The 18,956-nt window shown below is 40.8% G+C and overlaps 1 protein-coding gene across 1 annotated transcript in view; it reads left to right on the plus strand.

Annotated features, from left to right (window-relative positions):
• The window catches only part of CNTN5 (contactin 5), a 998,629-nt gene that overhangs the window by 752,750 nt on the left and 226,923 nt on the right, over nucleotides 1–18,956 (plus strand). The window contains exon 8 of the mRNA XM_084613389.1: nucleotides 9,452–9,655. Within this exon, the coding sequence (XP_084469515.1) occupies nucleotides 9,452–9,655 (204 nt within the window). The remainder of the gene's footprint in view (nucleotides 1–9,451; nucleotides 9,656–18,956) is intronic.

Below are 18,956 nucleotides of genomic sequence, written 5' to 3' on the forward strand. Positions count from 1 at the left end.
CTGTCACCATGGTGACTTAATCATATTAACACCAAAAACTTTGTAAATAACAGGGCTTCCTGGCAGACAACTGCTTCAGCCTTGTATCCCTGGAGAGTGCCAATTTAGAGCTGCCGTTATAATTTATAATTTTTCTGTCTTTTTTATTTTGTTTACTCCTGTGTGTGTGTTGATGAATTGTATCCACATAAATGTTTGTTTTGTGTTGGTTGTAGACTGTAATTTCAAGGCAGTGCTCTCTATCATCTTTGCGTGTTTGACATAGGCGTCATATTAAAAATAAAATAGATGGCTATTAAAATAAAAAAAATAAGCTTAGTATATTTACACTCCTACATATTGCAACATTCAGAGCTTGCCTCTGTTTTCAACTAAACTTCTTGCTCTTCCCTCCTGAAACCATAAATAAAGTGAAGTATGTGAATACCATTTACCCAGCCTTAGTGTTGTGTTTGTAAAACAAATATGGCTTGAGAGGCAGAAGTTGCATCCAGTCATGAACTTAGGATGCTCCTGAATTTAGGGGATGGTGTATTTAGATGCAGAATTGTAGTTTGGCTTATTTCACTTTTAGCCACCAGTGAGGTTTAGATTCTGAACCTATTCAAAGCTGGTAAATATTTTGATCCCAAGTTTGGGCACATGCACGTATGTGCTTGGAATTCAGTCTGATACGAAAAGATAAACAATAGAAATTGATGTTCTCATTGTTTTCTCTTTCTTTCTTTCTTTCTTTCTTTCTTTCTTTCTTTCTTTCTTTCTTTCTTTCTTTCTTTCTTTCTTTCTTTCTTTCTTTCTTTTAATAGCAGACCACAAGCTTGTCCTAATTTAGAGAAGGATTCACTGTAACAACTCTAGTGCTCAGATATATCATGAAAGTTAGAAATAAAAGCTGGTGCAAATTACTTTTGGCCTTTTTTATTGTAAGAAAATATAGACCTGGAATTTAAAGCCAACAAAAGTGAAAGCTGCAGAATAGGCAGGTTTCACGCATTTTTACCAGCATGTCATCTAACCCTGTTTTAATTTAGTTAGACCTCATGTGTTAAAAATGCCTGAGGCCTGTTTACCTTACAGCTTTTGGTGTTGTTCCAACTAGTGGAGCTGCAGAGCAGTGTTGGCTGACAGGATATTTTTTAAATAAATAAATAAAGGCTGAGGTCATTTTGCCTACCCTACAGCTTTCACCATTGCTACCACGGGAGCAATCACACTGGTGGTGAAGTACAGGTCCCAGTTTTCTTAATGCAGACACAGGCTTTGTGAGGAGCAGCATACAGTAGCTTAGAAGACCACCATGTTGCTGAGGTATGTCCTCATGTATCGTTCCCAGTGGCATACAAAGGATATTAACTGAAAGAGAGAGTGGCAGCTGGCAGTGTTAATAAAAAAGTTAGGGCCAAAGGGATGCCATATGTCACACAGTCCAACCCCTCCGTCTAAGGGGAGGCATTCAGGCCTATGGATCAGCCAGTGGCTTAGGACTGAGTGTCCTTGGCTTTGACCTGCTGGTTATTACATGTTTCTATGCCTCAGTTTATCCATGTGTACAATGGGGATGATACCTCCTTTATAAAGTACTTTGAGTTTTACTGACACAAAGAACTACATAATAGATAGGTAATATTAGCGTAGGTTATCCCCTATACTGTTCCACTGATTATGTTATCCATCTTTTCTTGACAATTTCCATTGGATGGTGTTTCAGTCTCTCTTGGCAAGCTGTTCCATTGCCAAATTGCTTATTAAGAAATCTAATGTAAACTTGCCCTTCCTTAGTGAAAGGTCATTATTACTTATAATGTATTCTTGGTCAGGCTCAAAAAGGTCTTCCCAGTCCATGTATTGTTCCCTCTCCGGTAATTTTATAGAGCTATTGGAATCCCTTTCTTTTCTCTCAAAATAGTGTAACTAAAGTTCCTTTAAACTTTTCTCGTACTTCCAAGCCTCCTATTATCTTAGCTGATTTTTGCATTCTTTCTTTCCTTGTTATAGTGGGATTCCCTATGTGAAAATATTCTGGGTGAGGTATCCATACAGAAGAATTAGAACTAGGGATAAAGATTGTGGGACTGGGTAAAACATAAATCTTTTCCTGGTTATTATTTTAAGAGCATTTTAGTGGGCCTATGTTTTAAATAAAAAGTTGCACCTACAAAGTAACCTATAACTTTTTGTAAATGGGATGCGGTAGCTGCTGATTCTCTCCCACACTCTCTTAGTTGGCTACTGTCATCTTTTAGCATTTCATTGAAATCACTGCAGTGATAGGCTATACTAGTACGTTCAGGAAAACAGGTATATTCTACCTGGGCATACAAGAAACTTTCAGCAGTATCCACGAGGTTAAAGAAGAATCCTAAATTTTACTTTCTGTGGGCTTGCAAACTGGGATCAAGCTAGGGCTCAGGATTTGAAGGCCATTGCTTTATCTTCCAGCCATCCTACCATGACTGCACAGTTAGAAATCGGAGAGATTTGTACAATGGATCAATGTCAAGGTATACCCCTTTCTCCATAATTGCAGTAATCCTCCTGAGAACTTTTTGTAAAATCATTTCTGCAAGACCATCTAGTTCTGTCAGCTTATAACCGTCGGTTCGTGTGGCAGGACCCACCTGCTCTTGCTTCTGCTCAGGTCCACAGAGAGCTCAGAGACCCTTTTTTTGCTGGTAAAACACCAAGTGTAGTTTATTTACAGTGTTGGTTTCCACCACCCCTATACACTCTGTAGCTTCACCCCTACAGTTCTAGGAGCACTCAGCTTCTGTCTTTCTACTTCCTCCATTTCCCTTGTCCTTTCTGTGCTTTTTGTATCATCTGCCTAATGGCTTGATTAGCCTCTTAGTTCTCCTCAGCCCATCAATTAGGTACAGTTCTTCTTAACTAGGTCTGTTCTAGAGTAATTAATTAGAGTTGGAGTGACTAGAGGACTTAGCTGCTGTTGCCCAGGCCTCAGTCTCAGTTCCCCAGATCCTGAGTGTACTACAGAGTTTTGCTGTACAGAAGCACATATGTGTATGTTGAGTGTTTTGCCAAAGTCTACTGTGGAAATTCAGTTTTCCAGAGTTTAGTCCATTTCATCTAATGTCATTAAGTTGTATGCACCAAACCATCAGAACATTTGAAACTATACTAAGAAGTTGTTTGCCTCATTTACCAGCCATAATAAAGCAGAGGAGCTTCATAGAGTGCACAAAGAGCTTTACAGTGGGAAATGTATCCATGACAGCTTAAAAATTTAACTCAATTTGGATAAGCACCTGAAAGTTCAAATGCTTCTATAAACCTTAGCCAAACACCTTGAGTATTTGAAATGGTGGTCCAAGAGTTTACCTTCCATTGGTGTAAATCAGGAGTAACTACACTGAGGTTAGTGGGAATACACATGCGTGACAAGGAAACATGCAAACATAACACTGTCTAGGTTGGTGCTTCTGTTTCCTAGCTGGAATGCAGAAGTGTCAGAAGTACTCTAGCCTAACTGGTTTCAGATTTAGATGAAGGTTCAAAGGAAATTATTTCATTCTTTTCTCTTATCAGCTTACGCATCACTTATTTTTTTTTTTGCTAATGAACATAATTTTACAAGTAACATACTCAAAAAGTCCTTACAGACAGAATGCCAGGCATGTCCAGTAAGTCTAAACGTTCCATTTGCTTAGAGTCACTGAAATGGATTGTCTTGCATCTGTTCCCTGGCAAGCACTCTAATTAATAAATTAATAATTAAGTGAGTGTGCTGTCAGGGTGCTGATTAAGTAGATTCTGTTCTATGTGGGTAGACAGTGAGCCATAGTGATGGCTCCTTTACAGTTGGTATGAATTGCCTTTAACCCATAACAGTTAACTGAGACTGATTGCTTTCCATTTGAACTGGTAACAGGTGTTTTCAATTAAAACCTGTGCATTTTCCTTGAAATTGAACGTTTCATCATACAGTTTATGGCTTTTTATGTTGCCATGAATCACTGGAATCAGAAAAAGGCATCATAGTAATATGTGGCAATGAAATTTTCAGAGAGAAATATTTTGGGTTTATTAGTATTTTCCCTGAGACATATTGCAAGAGGCAGGAATTTCTGAACATTCTGACAGCTCTCTCTGAATCCAGGGTACCTCAGAGTCCTATATAGCCCCTTAGAACTACAATTAGACATGAATAAGGGTTTTAAGTGAAAAACCAATGTGTTCAGCCCATTTTCCCCCTCTGGATAACAGTCAGCTCTTGCTGTTATCTTATATGTTTAGTCTTGCATTTCAAGTGGTGGAATTCTGGGCTGGAGTATTAAAGGCTCAGGATCCGCACCCCACTGATGATTCACGATGGGGGGCTTGTTACAACTGCATGCAACAAAATCTGTTTTTACTTTTCCTTTTAAAAAAATCTAGGAAATTATATCCAAAAAACCAAGGATAAAGGAGTGTTATGGTTGCAAAGTCAAACAATCAAAAGTTAGGAAATCCAGACCTATGGCTACCTGTGCAAATTTAATTGGGACCCCCTGGTGCATATGTATGCTGATACCATATTTAATTACATGATCGCTTGTTATTTTTTCTTCAGGACCTCTGTCTTATTAGTGCACGTTAGACATACAAGGAGACAAAATTAAGATTATACAGGCAGCACTCTGGTCACTGCAACTCTAATTATCCAGAGCAGACCCCATTAAGAAGAACTATGCCTAATTGATGGGTTGAGGAGCACTAAGAGACTAATTAGGCCATTAGGCAGATGATACTGTGATGCACTGTTTCCATCTTGGGAGAGGTCGTCTGTCCAGGGATCCCAACCTTTCATGTGCATGACTTTGACTTTGCAACCTAAATTACTTTAACATTTTTAATGTACTATGTATATATCAAGAAAATAAAGTATAGGACTTTTGGCATACTCTGGTTGCATTTCATATCCTGTTGGTATCATAAGTTTCGGTATATTGTCAAATGTTTGACATCATAGGCATAGCCAGCCATGGGCAAGTGGAGTTTTTTTTTAAAAAAAGGATCTGCAATGTGTGCCTCCAGGTCGAGGTTTGCAAAGTAATACTATCCACACTCGTCCCCTCCCAGTCCTTGTCTGTTAAGTGATGAGAGGCTCCAACAATTCACATTTTGTCCTTCACCTCAATATCACAATTTCCATCTTACTCTATGGCTGCATTCCCCTTCTTCAAGTTCTATTCCAAAATGGCCTACATGTATTTGGTTGATTGACTGGCCATCCTGCTTTTCCATTTCCAGGGAGACCATGACTCCCTTTCCTCCAGGGTAGGGATCCATCCTACCCAATAACTGGGATTTCTCCACATAGCTGAATTCAGTAGTGCATACCTGGCAATGGTATAAATTTAGCTGATGCAGTAATACATCTCACACTTTTGGCACAGCAGAACAGTGTATGGGATTCATAGCTATGCTACTTTATCACTTATCTTTAGAAGGAAAGGCTCAAGGAAAATATAGACCTTTTGAAATTTTAGGGTGGTTCTTCTAAAGCTTTTGGCCCACCCATTCTCCAACCTCCTCCTTAATACATTCATGGGCAATGAGACATTTTTTAGCACAGTGAAAAGACCTATGATAGGACTAGCTTGATACATGTTGATTACTGACTTCATACTTCTGCTATGTCTGATAACTGTAGCTCAGGCAATTTGTGGCTGAAAGCCTGGAACTCGCTGTACAGTGAAGCAGTTTATATCTTGGAGCAGAGGCAGTGACTTTATATTACTGAGATAGCCTTGACATTTCTGTATTTAGAGTCAATCCTGACAAGACTGTCATGAGGAAGACAGCAGCAAGAAAATGCCCTAGAAGTGTTATTGGTGTGTCAAGTTCAGCAGGGAAGAATAATCAAAGAAGTGGGACAAGAGGATGATATAATGGAAGAGAGGAAAGAAATATCATGGATAAAAATAGAGAAGAATTTATGTCTTCTAAGTCAGAACTGGCAGAATCCAAAAGCAAATGTGGAGGAGACTTAATGAGTGAGAATCCATCGACCTCAGTGAGAGTTTTATTTATGCAGGACGCCTTTTATTTAGTGTGTGTGTGTGTGTGTGTGTGTGTGTGTGTGTGTGTGTGTGTGACGGCTCTGTAAAAGCTCCCCCAGGTGGACACTCACCCAGCTGCTGTGTTTTGGCCTCATACACTGGGCCTGTGTGATTTTAAACTTCCCTTGGTCTGAGTAGGCTGCAGCACTATCTCTTTCCTTGGCCTGCCTAGCACGCTTCGTAGCCCAGGCTCTCTGTCTGTTACTTCTTTGCATAAATGGGACCTTGCATCCAACTCCCATAAACCTCTGGACCAGTGCTGAGCCCCAGACTCTCTTGTAGTTTAACCCTCTCCCAGAGCTCCAACCTTGTGGAGTGCTCTGGATTTACAGTTCCCCTCTTCAGGGACAGGTGATAGTGGAAGCTAATACACAAGGAGCTTCTCTCTCTCTCTCTCTCTCTCTCTCCCCCCTCTACAGGGAGGCTGGTCCTGCTGTTAAAAAGGACCCCTTTGCTACCATAGCATGTCCTTCTGTTCCTCTCTCCTGCCCAAGCCTCCTTTGTGAGTCCCACTGAGTTCCCCCTTGTCATGTGACTCCCTGATAAAATGATCAGATTGCCCCAACCAATGATGGCCTGTTGCTTCTCCCCCACCCCCTGGAGTTCAGACTTGGAAAACAGGTTTGCCCAGCACAGCAGATATCTCTTTGTTGTGTGCTATGTTTAAATGGATGATCATCAAAGTTTAATTATACTCTTTTGTTAGCACAGTTAGCACTTTGCTAGCACTGAGTTCTAGCTCAATATGGTGGCAAAGGACAAGAACACAAACAGGCTTTACATTTTAAAAGTTTGAAGTCTGGCACAAATACATATAAAGAGTCCCCAGTATACACAAGAATTTGTAAATTGTACATAGACAGATTCCCTGAATCACCACAATATATATATATATATATATATAAACATTCTAGGGCTGCCAATTTTTTGGTTAGATGTATTCCTGGAGATTTCGTCATGATATAATCTTTAATTAAAGATTAATCTTTGATTCCTGGAGACTCCAGGACAATCCTGGATGGTTGGCATCCTTAAAAAATTCTCTCTGTAACACTTGATGTATTTTTCCCCTACAATTGATTGTTTGGTGTCTAAAGAGAAAATCACACATTTTCTTGGGATAAATAAGAAGATAAGATTAAGAAGCCCACCCTTAAATTTTGATTAACACTTTTTCTTTATCATTTTGAGAGACCTCTGAGCTGCCAGGTTTGCCAGGAACCAAATTATATAGGGACAGATTAAGGCAGGATTCTTGTCCCCTTGGGATTTGAGCCTCATGGTTGGAAGGGTTCCCAGATTCCTCAGTAAAACAGGGGCAGGAGACCAAGTGGAAGTGCAGGTCACATCTGAGGGCAGATGGGGTGGTCTGGACCAACTTTTGGATACTAATCTTGCAAGATAGTGGTGTACCATAATGTACATTAGGACTCAAGGGTTCATGACATTGGGGTCTTGATAGCATTCATAGAATCATAGAATATCAGGGTTGGAAGGGACCTCAGGAGGTCATCTAGTCCAGCCCCCTGCTCAAAGCAGGACCAATCCTCAAATAAATCATCCCAGCCAGGGCTTTGTCAAGCCTGACCTTAAAAATATCTAAGAAAGGAGATTCCACCACCTCCCTAGATAACGCATTCCAGTGTTTCATCACCCTCCTAGTGAAAAAGTTTTTCCTAATATCCAACCTAAACCTCGCCACTGCAACTTGAGACCATTACTCCTTGTTTTGTCATCTGCTACCACTGAGAACAGTCTAGAGCCATCCTCTTTGGAACCCACTTTCAGGTAGTTGAAAGCAGCTATCAAATCCCCCCTCATTCTTCTCTTCCACAGACTAAGCAATCCCAGTTCCCTCAGCCTCTCCTCATAAGTCATGTGTTCCAGACCCCTAATCATTTTTGTTGCTCTCCGCTGGACTCATTCCAATTTTTCCACATCATTCTTATAGCGTGGGGTCCAAAACTGGACACAGTACTCCAGATGAGGCCTCACCAATGTCGAATAGAGGGGAACGATCATGTCCCCCGATCTGCTGGCAATGCCCCTACCTATACATCCCAAAATGCCATTGGCCTTCTTGGCAACAAGGGCATACTGTTGACTCATATCCAGCTTCTCGTCCACTGTAACCCCTAGGTCCTTTTCTGCAGAACTGCTGCTGAGCCATTCGGTTCCTAGTCTGTAGCAGTGCATGGGATTCTTCTGTCCTAAGTGCAGGACTCTGCACTTGTCCTTGTTGAACATTACTCAGGTGTGGGAGAAATGGAAAGGTCAATCTAGAGAGAGGAGAAAAGAAATGTGAGAAAGGTTTTAGGGGAAGGGGAAGTCTCTCCAGGGGTAGCCTGAAGTTTTAGAGGATTTGATCCCCATTTCATGATACATTCACCCCTTACAATAGTAAATACAGTGCAGAGAGACTATTTGTATTATTATGCTTATCTATTAATGTATTTTTTATAATATGGGCCAGGCTTCTAGAGAATTTGATGTAGAGCTAGTTGGAAAATGGGTACAGAAAATGGTGTTTTTTCCATGAAAATTAAAACAAGAACAAAAATTACCAAAGAAACATTTTGATTTGGAAATGCTGCTGCAATGCCTCATAGGTGTATAGTTTGTGTTCCTCATGTTTCCATTCTCTATAGGTTGGGGTCCGTGGACAGACTACCTCTCCCAAGATTCACAATGGTCACTTCTCTTGGAGAAGGGGAGCAGTGCATCACAGGGAGTCCCTGGCCATAGTGTACCATGGGAGATGTGCTCCAGTCAGTGAGCCCAAACTACGGAGGAGAATAGGAGAATGGGGTGACCAAATTACATCTCCCATGAGGCACTGCAGCAGCATATGCAAAGTGAAATATTTTGGTTTTCAGTCAAAATATTTCCAGTTTTGTTTGCTTTTTTAAATTCAAAATTAATTAGTTTAGTCAACGAACAGTTTCCATGGAAAAATTTCAGCCAGCCCTGTGAGCTCTTTTGCTGTAGTTTACTACAAATTTGAAAGAATGAATGAATGAATGAATGAATGAATGAATATTCTTGTATTAGTTCTAGCCTGACTGATAGGGTGCAGACTGGGACCAATGTGATATTTTTTCTGATTTTTTGTGGATTCTGTTGAGGAATTTAATGATTTTTCTCTCTGTCAACTGAAGACATCTCATGGGGGAGTCCAGTCAAACTCTTCGCCATCTTTGATGTAATTTCCTAAACTAGAATTTAGCAAAAATCTTAGTGAAAAAGGTCTTAAGAGTTCCAGATTTGAGGTTTGAAAAAGCTTCAGTTCCAGACTTTGTGGAATTATTCAAAACAAACATTCTGAGTTTGTTCATTCCTAACACTCACTGTATTTTTCCATAAACAATGCTTTATTTTTGTGTTTTTTTCAGAGATAGTCTACAGTTGGGTATTTAACGAATTCCCATCTTTCGTGGCAGAAGATAGCAGACGCTTCATCTCCCAGGAGACCGGAAATCTCTACATCTCCAAGGTGCAAACATCTGATGTTGGCAGCTATATCTGCCTAGTAAAAAACACAGTGACAAATGCCAGAGTTCTGAGTCCTCCAACACCACTTACCCTGCGGAATGATGGTAAGTAAGACATTCCCACTCCATCGCAGAAAAAAATGTGAAAACGAAAATATGCTGGTCTATACAGAATCACAGAATAAAACATAGATGATTTGTGTTCAATACATAGGCATGCATTTACTTCAGTAAACAAAAAATGTGGTGGCCCTTATATTCAAGCCTGGGTGCCTAAATTTGGGCACCATTATCCGTATTTAGGCAGCTAAGTAAGTACCTAATTTTCAGGGGTGCTTAGCATCCATCATCTCCCCATGGGGTCACTTATTTAGGTGTGTTTCTTAAAAATAGTTGTCTATCAGTAAAATTTTAAAAAGTAGTTAAATGACTTAGGAGTCTAAGTCTCACTGAAAGTCAATAGGACTTAGGATATTTAAGGACCAGTTTTTAAACAGTATTTAGGCACTTAAAGATTAAGACAAGTGCTTAGCGGGATTTTCAAAAGCACCTAGTCATCTAACTTCCATTTATTTTAATGGGAGTTAGACACATAGGCTATGTCTACACTACAAACCTTACAGCGGCACAGCTGTATAGCTGCAGCTGTGTCACTGTAAAGTCTCCTGTGTAGCCGCTCTGTGCTTGTGGGAGAGAACTCTTCCACTGGAATAATTAAGCCACCCCCAATGAGTGGTGGTAGCTATGTCGGCAGGAGAGTGTCTCCTGCCAACATAGCGCTGTCCACATCAGCGGTTTTGGCTGTGAAACTTGTTGTCTGGTGTGCGTTTTTTTTCACACCGCAACCGAAAAAAGTTTTGCTAACAAAAGTGCTAGTGTAGACAAAGCCTTCGTCACTTTTGAAATTCCCAGAAGTTGCCTATCTGCATCGTTAGGCATCATTTTGGTCCTAAATGCCTAAGTCATTTTAGAAAATGGGACTTGATTTCTGAAGTTACTTAGGCACTTTTGAAAATTTTACCCATATATCTGTAAATTTGGAGAAGTCAGGTTTCAGTATTATGCCTTGTATGGCAATATCACTCTAAATAAAATAGAAGATAAAGAAACTGTGAAAGTAAGTCACGTTCTTATGTAAATGATGGCTCTTTTGTATTCTTGAAAGAGTTGCATATATTTTAGAGGTTGACCTAAAATCTATAATATGTTTTTAACTGTTTTGGAGTTAAATATTCAACATTTATTATATTATATTTTTATTTTATTGTTTTAAAATAGTCAAAATGCAATTTTACCTAGTGTTTTTGATTTTAAATGAAGCAGAAATAAAATATCTTTAATTGTCAGTATTGCCTTCCTTCTAAGGTATCCTACATTTCAGTCTGCTTTCTAATTCTTCAGGAATGCATTTGAGCAGCTAACCACACTTTGATTCATCCCTACATGTACAACCACAAATAAGCATTTTGAACCAAGTCATTAAATACTATGCATAGTGGGGGCTCACTATGTCTTACACTAAAAACATCTCTGTACTGTAAGACCATTACAAAGAATGTGCCTTCAGAAAGATGACTTGATTTAATATAGTAACTAACAAAAAAATAAAATTTAGAATGGAATAAAGTTGATCTCATTATAACTCAATTGAAACTTTTCATGGTTACACAGCAAATATCATACATAACAAAAAGTTACATACTTTGTTGCATGGCCTGTTACCAATACTTATTTAGGTGAACTTCAAATCGTTAACCCAGAAGGTCTGATCTTTCAAGTATTAAACCTTTGTAAATGAAAAAAAAATGCTAAATTTCAATAGATTAAAAAGGAAGCACTTGTCATGAAAACATAGGATTTTATTGCACCATTTTTTAAAAAAATTCACAATGGAATTTCTCTCTCTCTCACTCATTCACTCACACACACCTCTACCCCTGCCTATCTGTGTTTCATTTGTATGCAAGATATACCAAAATTAAACATGTGAATCATCAGCAGTGTTACAGTATTGGGTGCACGGTTAGGGGATATATAGTACAACCTAAAAAGTGGAGTAGGGAAACCAGGATAAAGGGAATAATCAAGCAAAAACCCAAAATTCATGAAGGAAAAATGCACAAATTTTCTTAAATGTCAAGTATGTAATATATACCAGCCTCAAGCAACTTTGAATTTCATGGCTGGCTGTCACAAAGCTTTTATTACCTGAGCTTCTGAACCTTGCAGCAGTATTGGGGTGGGGAAGGGGGGAGGGCTTCTCTGAACAGATATGAACTTCTCCTAAACAAATTCTCCAGTGCTGTTTGACACACACACATGCATCACTACTAGGCACCACATCTTGTTTTGCATCTATTTAGATTTTGTGAAGAAACTTGTTTGCTACAATAACTGAGCTAAAAAATTGCCAGAAATTCTTGCCTGGTTGTGCAGATGTCTCAGTGCAGAGTCCATTTATTGTACTTAGAGCTGGTTAGGAATTTTCTGACAAAACTTTTTGTCTGGCTATGCCAAAAGAAGGACAGGAGACATTTGTCATGGGTTTAATCAAGCCGCAACTTTATTATCAGATGTTTGGGGCGACCTGGCAGATAACAGTGTACAGTGCAGGTAACCCCATGGTTATTCCATAATTACCCAGGGGACTTTTACCAGCTCCCCCTCTTTTTCTCTCCTGGTCCCTCCAGCAAATCCATTGCTGGGACCTTACCATCCAACCCCCACCTCCTATGAGGGTTAAGGTGGGCTATAAGAATGGGGGGTTGGCTCCCTGCTGTACCAATCATAGGAGTTCCCAACTGCGCCCCATTTTTCCTTTAATGAACACCACTTTTTAAGTCCTTTTCCAAGCCGTTTATCCAGTCACTGTATACCTTTCCTATGGAGTACCTGCACTGGACATCCGCCACAAGGAGGCACCAGCAATTAGATTGGCTGCCTCCTCCTCACACCCAGTCGGGTTCCCAGACATCTCCTAATGCTGTCTTTTATAGCAGTTAAAAAATATGACAGCAACTAAGTCAGACAGGTGAACCCCATCCTTACGAAACAACTCTGCTGCCCCTATATTATGCCAGGATGTGAAATTACTGCCCCTATGGTCCCATGGAATTTGGCCATCTCCATGCTCACATACCTCCTTGCCTTATCCACCATGTCCCTGCTGAAGCATGTCTGACCAAACAATGTTAACTCCTGGAAAAAGTTCAAGGATCAGCCCCAAGTTCCTTTGTGCTCTGAGCATTAGTTCCACCCCTTTTAGTGTTTCCAGATTGTTTTCCCCAAAAAGCACCATAGTTATATCCAGTGCCTGCTGACAGGCCCACACAGCATACAGCAGCGATGTTAGTTGATCCCATAGCATGCCCCTCCTTTCATGCCAACCGAGAACTGCTTCACCACCAAATCCCAGCTGCAAACCCTCAGGCTACCTGGATGAGTGCCTACGTGCCCAAAAGACAACACTGTATGTGCAGATCCACACCACTATCTGCATGGCCTGTTGTCCAACATCTGTAATGAGATTACGATAAATTAACGCTGCCCCGATTCTGAGTGAGTGGGACCAAATTCGTGACTGGCCACCCCCAACCTCATCAGCCCCCATCTCAACGCTGTAACAAATTGATATGCTGTCACCGTGCATAAAAAAGGGGGACTTCCATCTTTGGCTGTATCACTCTGTAGGCCTTCAAAGTCTGAACGGGGCAGACCCCCAGCTCACCACCCTCTCAGAGGTTAACAGGTTCACCCTGGCCTACTTGATTCGTCTTTGACCTTCACAAGTGTAATATCACTGAATGCTCATATCACACAGTTCCAAAGCCCTTCCCATAGAGTCCCTACCAGCCCCAGGTGCTAGCTCACTGACCCTGAAAGCACCAAAAATTGCTATCAAGAATACTGCCCCGAGCAAGGCTGCTTCCTGTCCACTCTGACATAAGGATTTGCACGAGATCCCTGAGCATGTAAACCATGATGGGATGACAGGAATCCACCCTAGGCCACCAGGATGCAAACACGCAGCCTTGGTTTGTGTAAAAAGGGAGGCTTCAGATGCAGAGCTGGCCCCTTTTAACCCTGCATTTCTAGGGGATGAGTCAGCGACCATGCTGACCCCTTTTTGCAGTAGTTTTCATCTCCTCCCCTACCCCCATCCCCCCCAACCATTCAGCACTGTTCCCTTCAGCCAGCCAAACACCACCTTCACCCCGCTTAAAGGTCCAGGGCAGTCATTTACATCAGCAACTTTTTCACAGGAATGAGAGAGAGGGAGCATCAAAGAGATGACAGTTAGGTCACTCATATGGGAGACCCAGGTTTGTGTCCCTGCTCCAATGAATATTTAATTAGCCATTGTGACAGGGTCGGGCCGGATGGCTACAGAAGAGTAATAGAAGGCAGATATATTAGCCCCAGGTTAAGTAGATCCCTTTTCCTTGGGTAAGGTAACAGGGAAGTTTCCAGAACAATCAGAAACCTTCTGGAGACCATTAAGACAGACAGGATGATTAGAACACCTGCAGCCAATCAAGAAGCTGCTAGAATCAATTAAGGCAGGCTATTCAGGGCACCTAGATTTAAAAAGGAGCTCACTTCAGTTTGTGGTGCACGTGTGAGGAACTGGGAGCAAGAGATGCTAGGAGCTGAGAGTGAAAACGCAGATTGTTGGAGGACTGAGGAGTACAAGCATTATCAGACACCAGGAGGAAGGTCCTATGGTGAGAATAAAGAAGGTATTGAGAGGAGGCCATGGGGAAGTAGCCCAGGGAGTTGTAGCTGTCACCCAGCTGTTCCAGGGGGCACTGTAGACAGCTGCATTCCACAGGGCGCTGGGCTGGAACCCGGAGTAGAGGGCGGGCCCGGGTTCCCCCCAAATCCTCCCAACTCCTGGTCAGACATAGGAGGACTCAACCTGGACTTTGGTCAGAAAAACGGCCAAGCTGAGGGCTGCCGAGAAAGCTCCAAGGTGAGCAAATCCACCACTAAGCGCAAGATCCACCAAGGTAGAGGAGGAACTTCGTCACACCATATAAAGTGGAACAACTCCAAAAAGAGAGCTTGAGAGAGACCCCCTTATGTTAAAATAGCTAGCAGCTCAGTGATTAGCATAGGCGCCAACTTCTGCTAGTGCCAGGGGGTGCTTGACCCCCTGGCCCTGCCCCAACTCCACCCCTGCCCTCCCCCTCCCATCCCTGCCCCGTCCCCATTCTAACCTCTTCTCCAAAGTCCCGGCCCCAACTCTGCCCCCTCCCTGCCCCATTGGACTCCCTCCCCAAATCCCCGCCCCGGCCCTGCCTCTTCCCCATCTCTGCCCCTGAGTGCGCTGTGTTCCCCCTCCTCCCTCCCAGAGCTTGTTATGCCATGAAACAGCTGTTTTGCAGTGGCAAGCACTGGGAGGGAGGCAGAGGAGCAGGGATGCGGCACGCTTATAGGAGGAGGTGAGGTGAGGCAGGGTGGTGGGGAGGGGACCTTGGCTGCAGGTGGGTGCTCCAGCCCTGGAGCACCCACAGAGTCGGCACCTATGGTGGTTAGCATGCTTACCTGCTACATGGGAAACTGAAATTCAAGTCCCTGTGAATGAGACAAAGCAGGGACATTGACTATTCTGTTGTTTCTTTCTGTGCGTTATTTAAAATGTGTTCACAAAAAAAACTTTGAAAGGACTCAGGTTCATCCTGATGCCACACAGGAAAATTTTGGAAATCTTGATAATTTTCGCAGGATGGGAAAACAGTTTCCCAGCCAGTTCTAATTGTAACAGATGTTTCCAGCATACTCTGCAGTTTCTGCAAACATATCTTGCAGGGTTTTTCAGGTAGTGTTTGTGAGTGGGCTACCACATCTCCATATCTGAGGAATGTTATCCTTTCCTTTGTTGTCAGGTTTCCATACAATGCAGCCATATAAATATTGTCACAGAACTCTGACCTTTTGCAAGACTTTTTCCCCATGAATTATCCCCAAGATTATCTTTAAAGCTATCCATTCATACAATAGTTCATTTTCTTTTAGGCCTAAATGGCTTTAAATTATATTCTCTTTAACCTATTCAAAAATATTACTTTAAGGGAATGATGGAGACAGAACTTGAAGTAAAGTAACATTGATACATTGTCACTCAATAATACAGAACCATGTTGCCCCTGCAAAACATTGCTCATTAAAGAAAACTAATTATTAGTAGTGTGTGGAGAAGGACAGGGCTGAAGAATAAATGTAACAAGCAAAGCAATGAAAGATAGCAATAAAACAAATGCCCAGGTATCTAAACATTTCCTTATCTTTATGTAGCTAATTGTGGCACTGTGGTTCTGAATATGGCTTATATGGGTTCCCATAAGGAAATGATTCATTTCTGCCTTGTCAGGTGTTTACTGAGGCCCAAAAAGTGCACAGCTTTCTGAGGTCTGATGCTTGGCAAGCCAGCCAGTTATTTAGTTCTGTGATAAACCAGAGTTAGTCCACTTCCGTAGTCAGCACATTTATCAGGAACTTATTGGGAAGAGTTATGTAGGCTGGATTTGTTTTAGGTATCCTTTTCTTTTTTCTTTTTTCTTTCTGTCCTGGTATAGTTTCCTACACTAATTGTTCTGGGTTTTCAATTTATAGGCAGTGCTAAAGGGACTGGGCAGCTTATGACAAGAACACTCCCATCATAATGTTCCTGTGTATTTATCTATGAGGAGGAAGCAGAATAATATTAAGGCTTTATGTCAAACTCTGCAAGAATGTAGGAACTTACTTGGCTTTTATTAATCTTTTATTTCTTTCGTGATGTGTCTCAAAGGGAAACTTTGCCCCTTGATATGAAGCAAATTAAATAAAAATATCAAGAAATTCTTGAATGGGTTCTGAATAAAATGAACACCTCATTTGTTCAGATGTCTTTGACAATCAGTCATTCCATACAATTCAATTTCACTTCAAGCTGGCTTATAAAAACACTTTAAAATTCTATCTGAGGAGATAAAAAAGTTTTAGCAGGGAAAGGATCATTCACCATTTCATTAACTGCCTTTATAATGCTTTAGAAACTTTGAAGAGTTATTTAAAATGTGTTTACAAATAGTAAAAGGGGGTTGTTAAATGTATCTTTGCAGATTCAGAGACTGATTGGGAGTAGTAAAGTATCTTGAATGGTAAAAACATCAGAAAATATCCTCAAAATTAGAAAATAGAAACCTAGGGAGTATAAAACCTTTGAGAAGTGATAACATAATGCAGTTATTTCAAGTTCACGTTTTCACTTTGTTTTTTCCTTTTTGTTTTAATTATGACTGTAAAGAAGAGACATAAGTTGCTTCTCATTTTATCTCAGTATTACTGCAGCTGCTGCTTAGTTCCCTTGCTGCATTTGAAGTTTCCAGAAAATGCTGTACAATTTCAAACACAAGGGCCACATTCTGCTCCATTACATCTACATAAATCAAGACTAACCCCACTGGTGTCAGTGTATTTAGTCCAGATTTGCACTGGTTTAATTGAAAGCAGAGTTCAGCTGTCAATAAATTTCCCATATCATCACTGTGCTTTGAGCCAAACACTATCTGCCTTGATCCCAATGACTTCAGTGGGAATACTCGTGTGATCATTAGAAACAGGATTTGGTCCTGTGTACATCAAAGCACTGAAAATGTTCAATTCTACTTTTAGGAGAGGGAATGATGGTTTCTGTGGTTATTGAGATATAACACTGGGTTGTATAGTTTGCAAGTCTCCAGAATACCTATGCTTAGCACCTGTTTGGTAAAGTAAAGTTTTGGGGCAAATGAAAATGGTTTCCCAACTCATCAGGGAAACGGAACAGTGAAAAGAGGTGAGGATGGGGTAATGTATAGAGAATTACTCCACATATAGTAATGGAATTGGAGCTACACTGAAATATCGATTTTACAAACACATGCAACTGCCATGGGTAATGTGTCTTTTATTCAGTCTGCTAATTATCTGTCAAAAGATTTGTCTAGTAAACACTTGACCTCAATATTTCACGACTCTCCCTCTCCTCTCCCTTCCCAAAATAACAAAAGCTCACAGAATGTGTTTTCTTTGTGTTTAATTGCACAATGTAATGTGTATATATATATAGGTGGACATATTTACTGTCTGGTTCTAATTCAGGTCCAAATTCTAAGAAGTGCTGAGTGCCTCTGGATTGTAGTGGGAGTTGAGGATGCTTATAACATTGGTACTTGTGTTCAGCATCTCACACAATACAGCTTTGTTAGGCTGCATAAGTCGTGTGTTATATTACAGCATCATCAATATAAAAAAAAAGAAAAAGAAAAGGAGTACTTGTGGCACCTTTGAGACTAACAAATATATTTGAGCATAAGCTTTTGTGGGCTACAGCTCATTTCATCGGATGCATTCACTGAATGAATGAATGAAGTGAGCTGTAGCTCACGAAAGCTTATGCTCAAATAAATTTGTTAGTCTCTGAGGTGCCACAAATACTCCTTTTCTTTTTGTGAATACAGACTAACAAGGCTGCTACTCTGAAACCTATAAAAAAATAAGACTCCATTTATGTCTCATATATTGCTGATGCAGACCCTCAGGCCTGTGTAAACTTCCATTGAAGTCAGTGGGACTCCAGATAATGGTCTATGCTTTATGCAGAGATATGATCTGCTCGAGTCAGGCCCAAGCTACTAGGACCTCTGGTGGTACACAGACATTCACAGTAGATGTAGGTGGCTAGCTGGTCTGGAACAACCCATTAAACATCACTTACTCCAGGGACAGGCAGGTTAAACAGGCATAAATCACTGTATTGTAGTTTCTGCCATGCAGGGCATATTTTCCCTCCTGTATTATTACCTCTGCATGTTTAATTAAATATTTCAGTAATTCTTTATTCTTCAGCAAAATAGCATCCTCATCTATAATATCCATTTTTCTTTATTAAAAATGGGCTGTATAGGAAAAAGAAATCCATCTCTTTTAAGTCAGAAAGTGTACGGAAAAACTGAGAACTGCCAAAAGCCAAGCAGAGTTGGACCTTGTAAGCAGTGGTGGGCAGCCTGCGGCCCACGGACTGCAGGAGTTGCTCACCATGGTTGCAAAGGTAAATTGAAGCAGATAAACCTGATCTCTTTCTTTGAAAAGATAACTAATTTTCTAGACAAATGAAATGCAGGACATCTAATCTACCTGGATTTCAGTAAGGCATTTGATACAGTTCCAAATGGGAAATTATTAGTTAAATTGGAGAAGATGGGGATTAATAACGAGAATCAAAAGGAACTGGTTAAAGGCGAGACTACAATGGGTCATGCTGAAAGGTGAACTGTGAGGCTGGATGGAGGTTACAAGTGGAGTTCTTCAAGGATCAGTCTTGGGACCAGTTTTACTTAATGTTTTACATTAATGATCTTGGCACAAAAAATGAGAGTTT

The sequence above is a fragment of the Lepidochelys olivacea genome (assembly GCF_965140295.1).
Source record: "Lepidochelys olivacea isolate rLepOli2 genome assembly, chromosome: 1".
NCBI classification, from domain to species: Eukaryota; Metazoa; Chordata; order Testudines; family Cheloniidae; genus Lepidochelys; species Lepidochelys olivacea.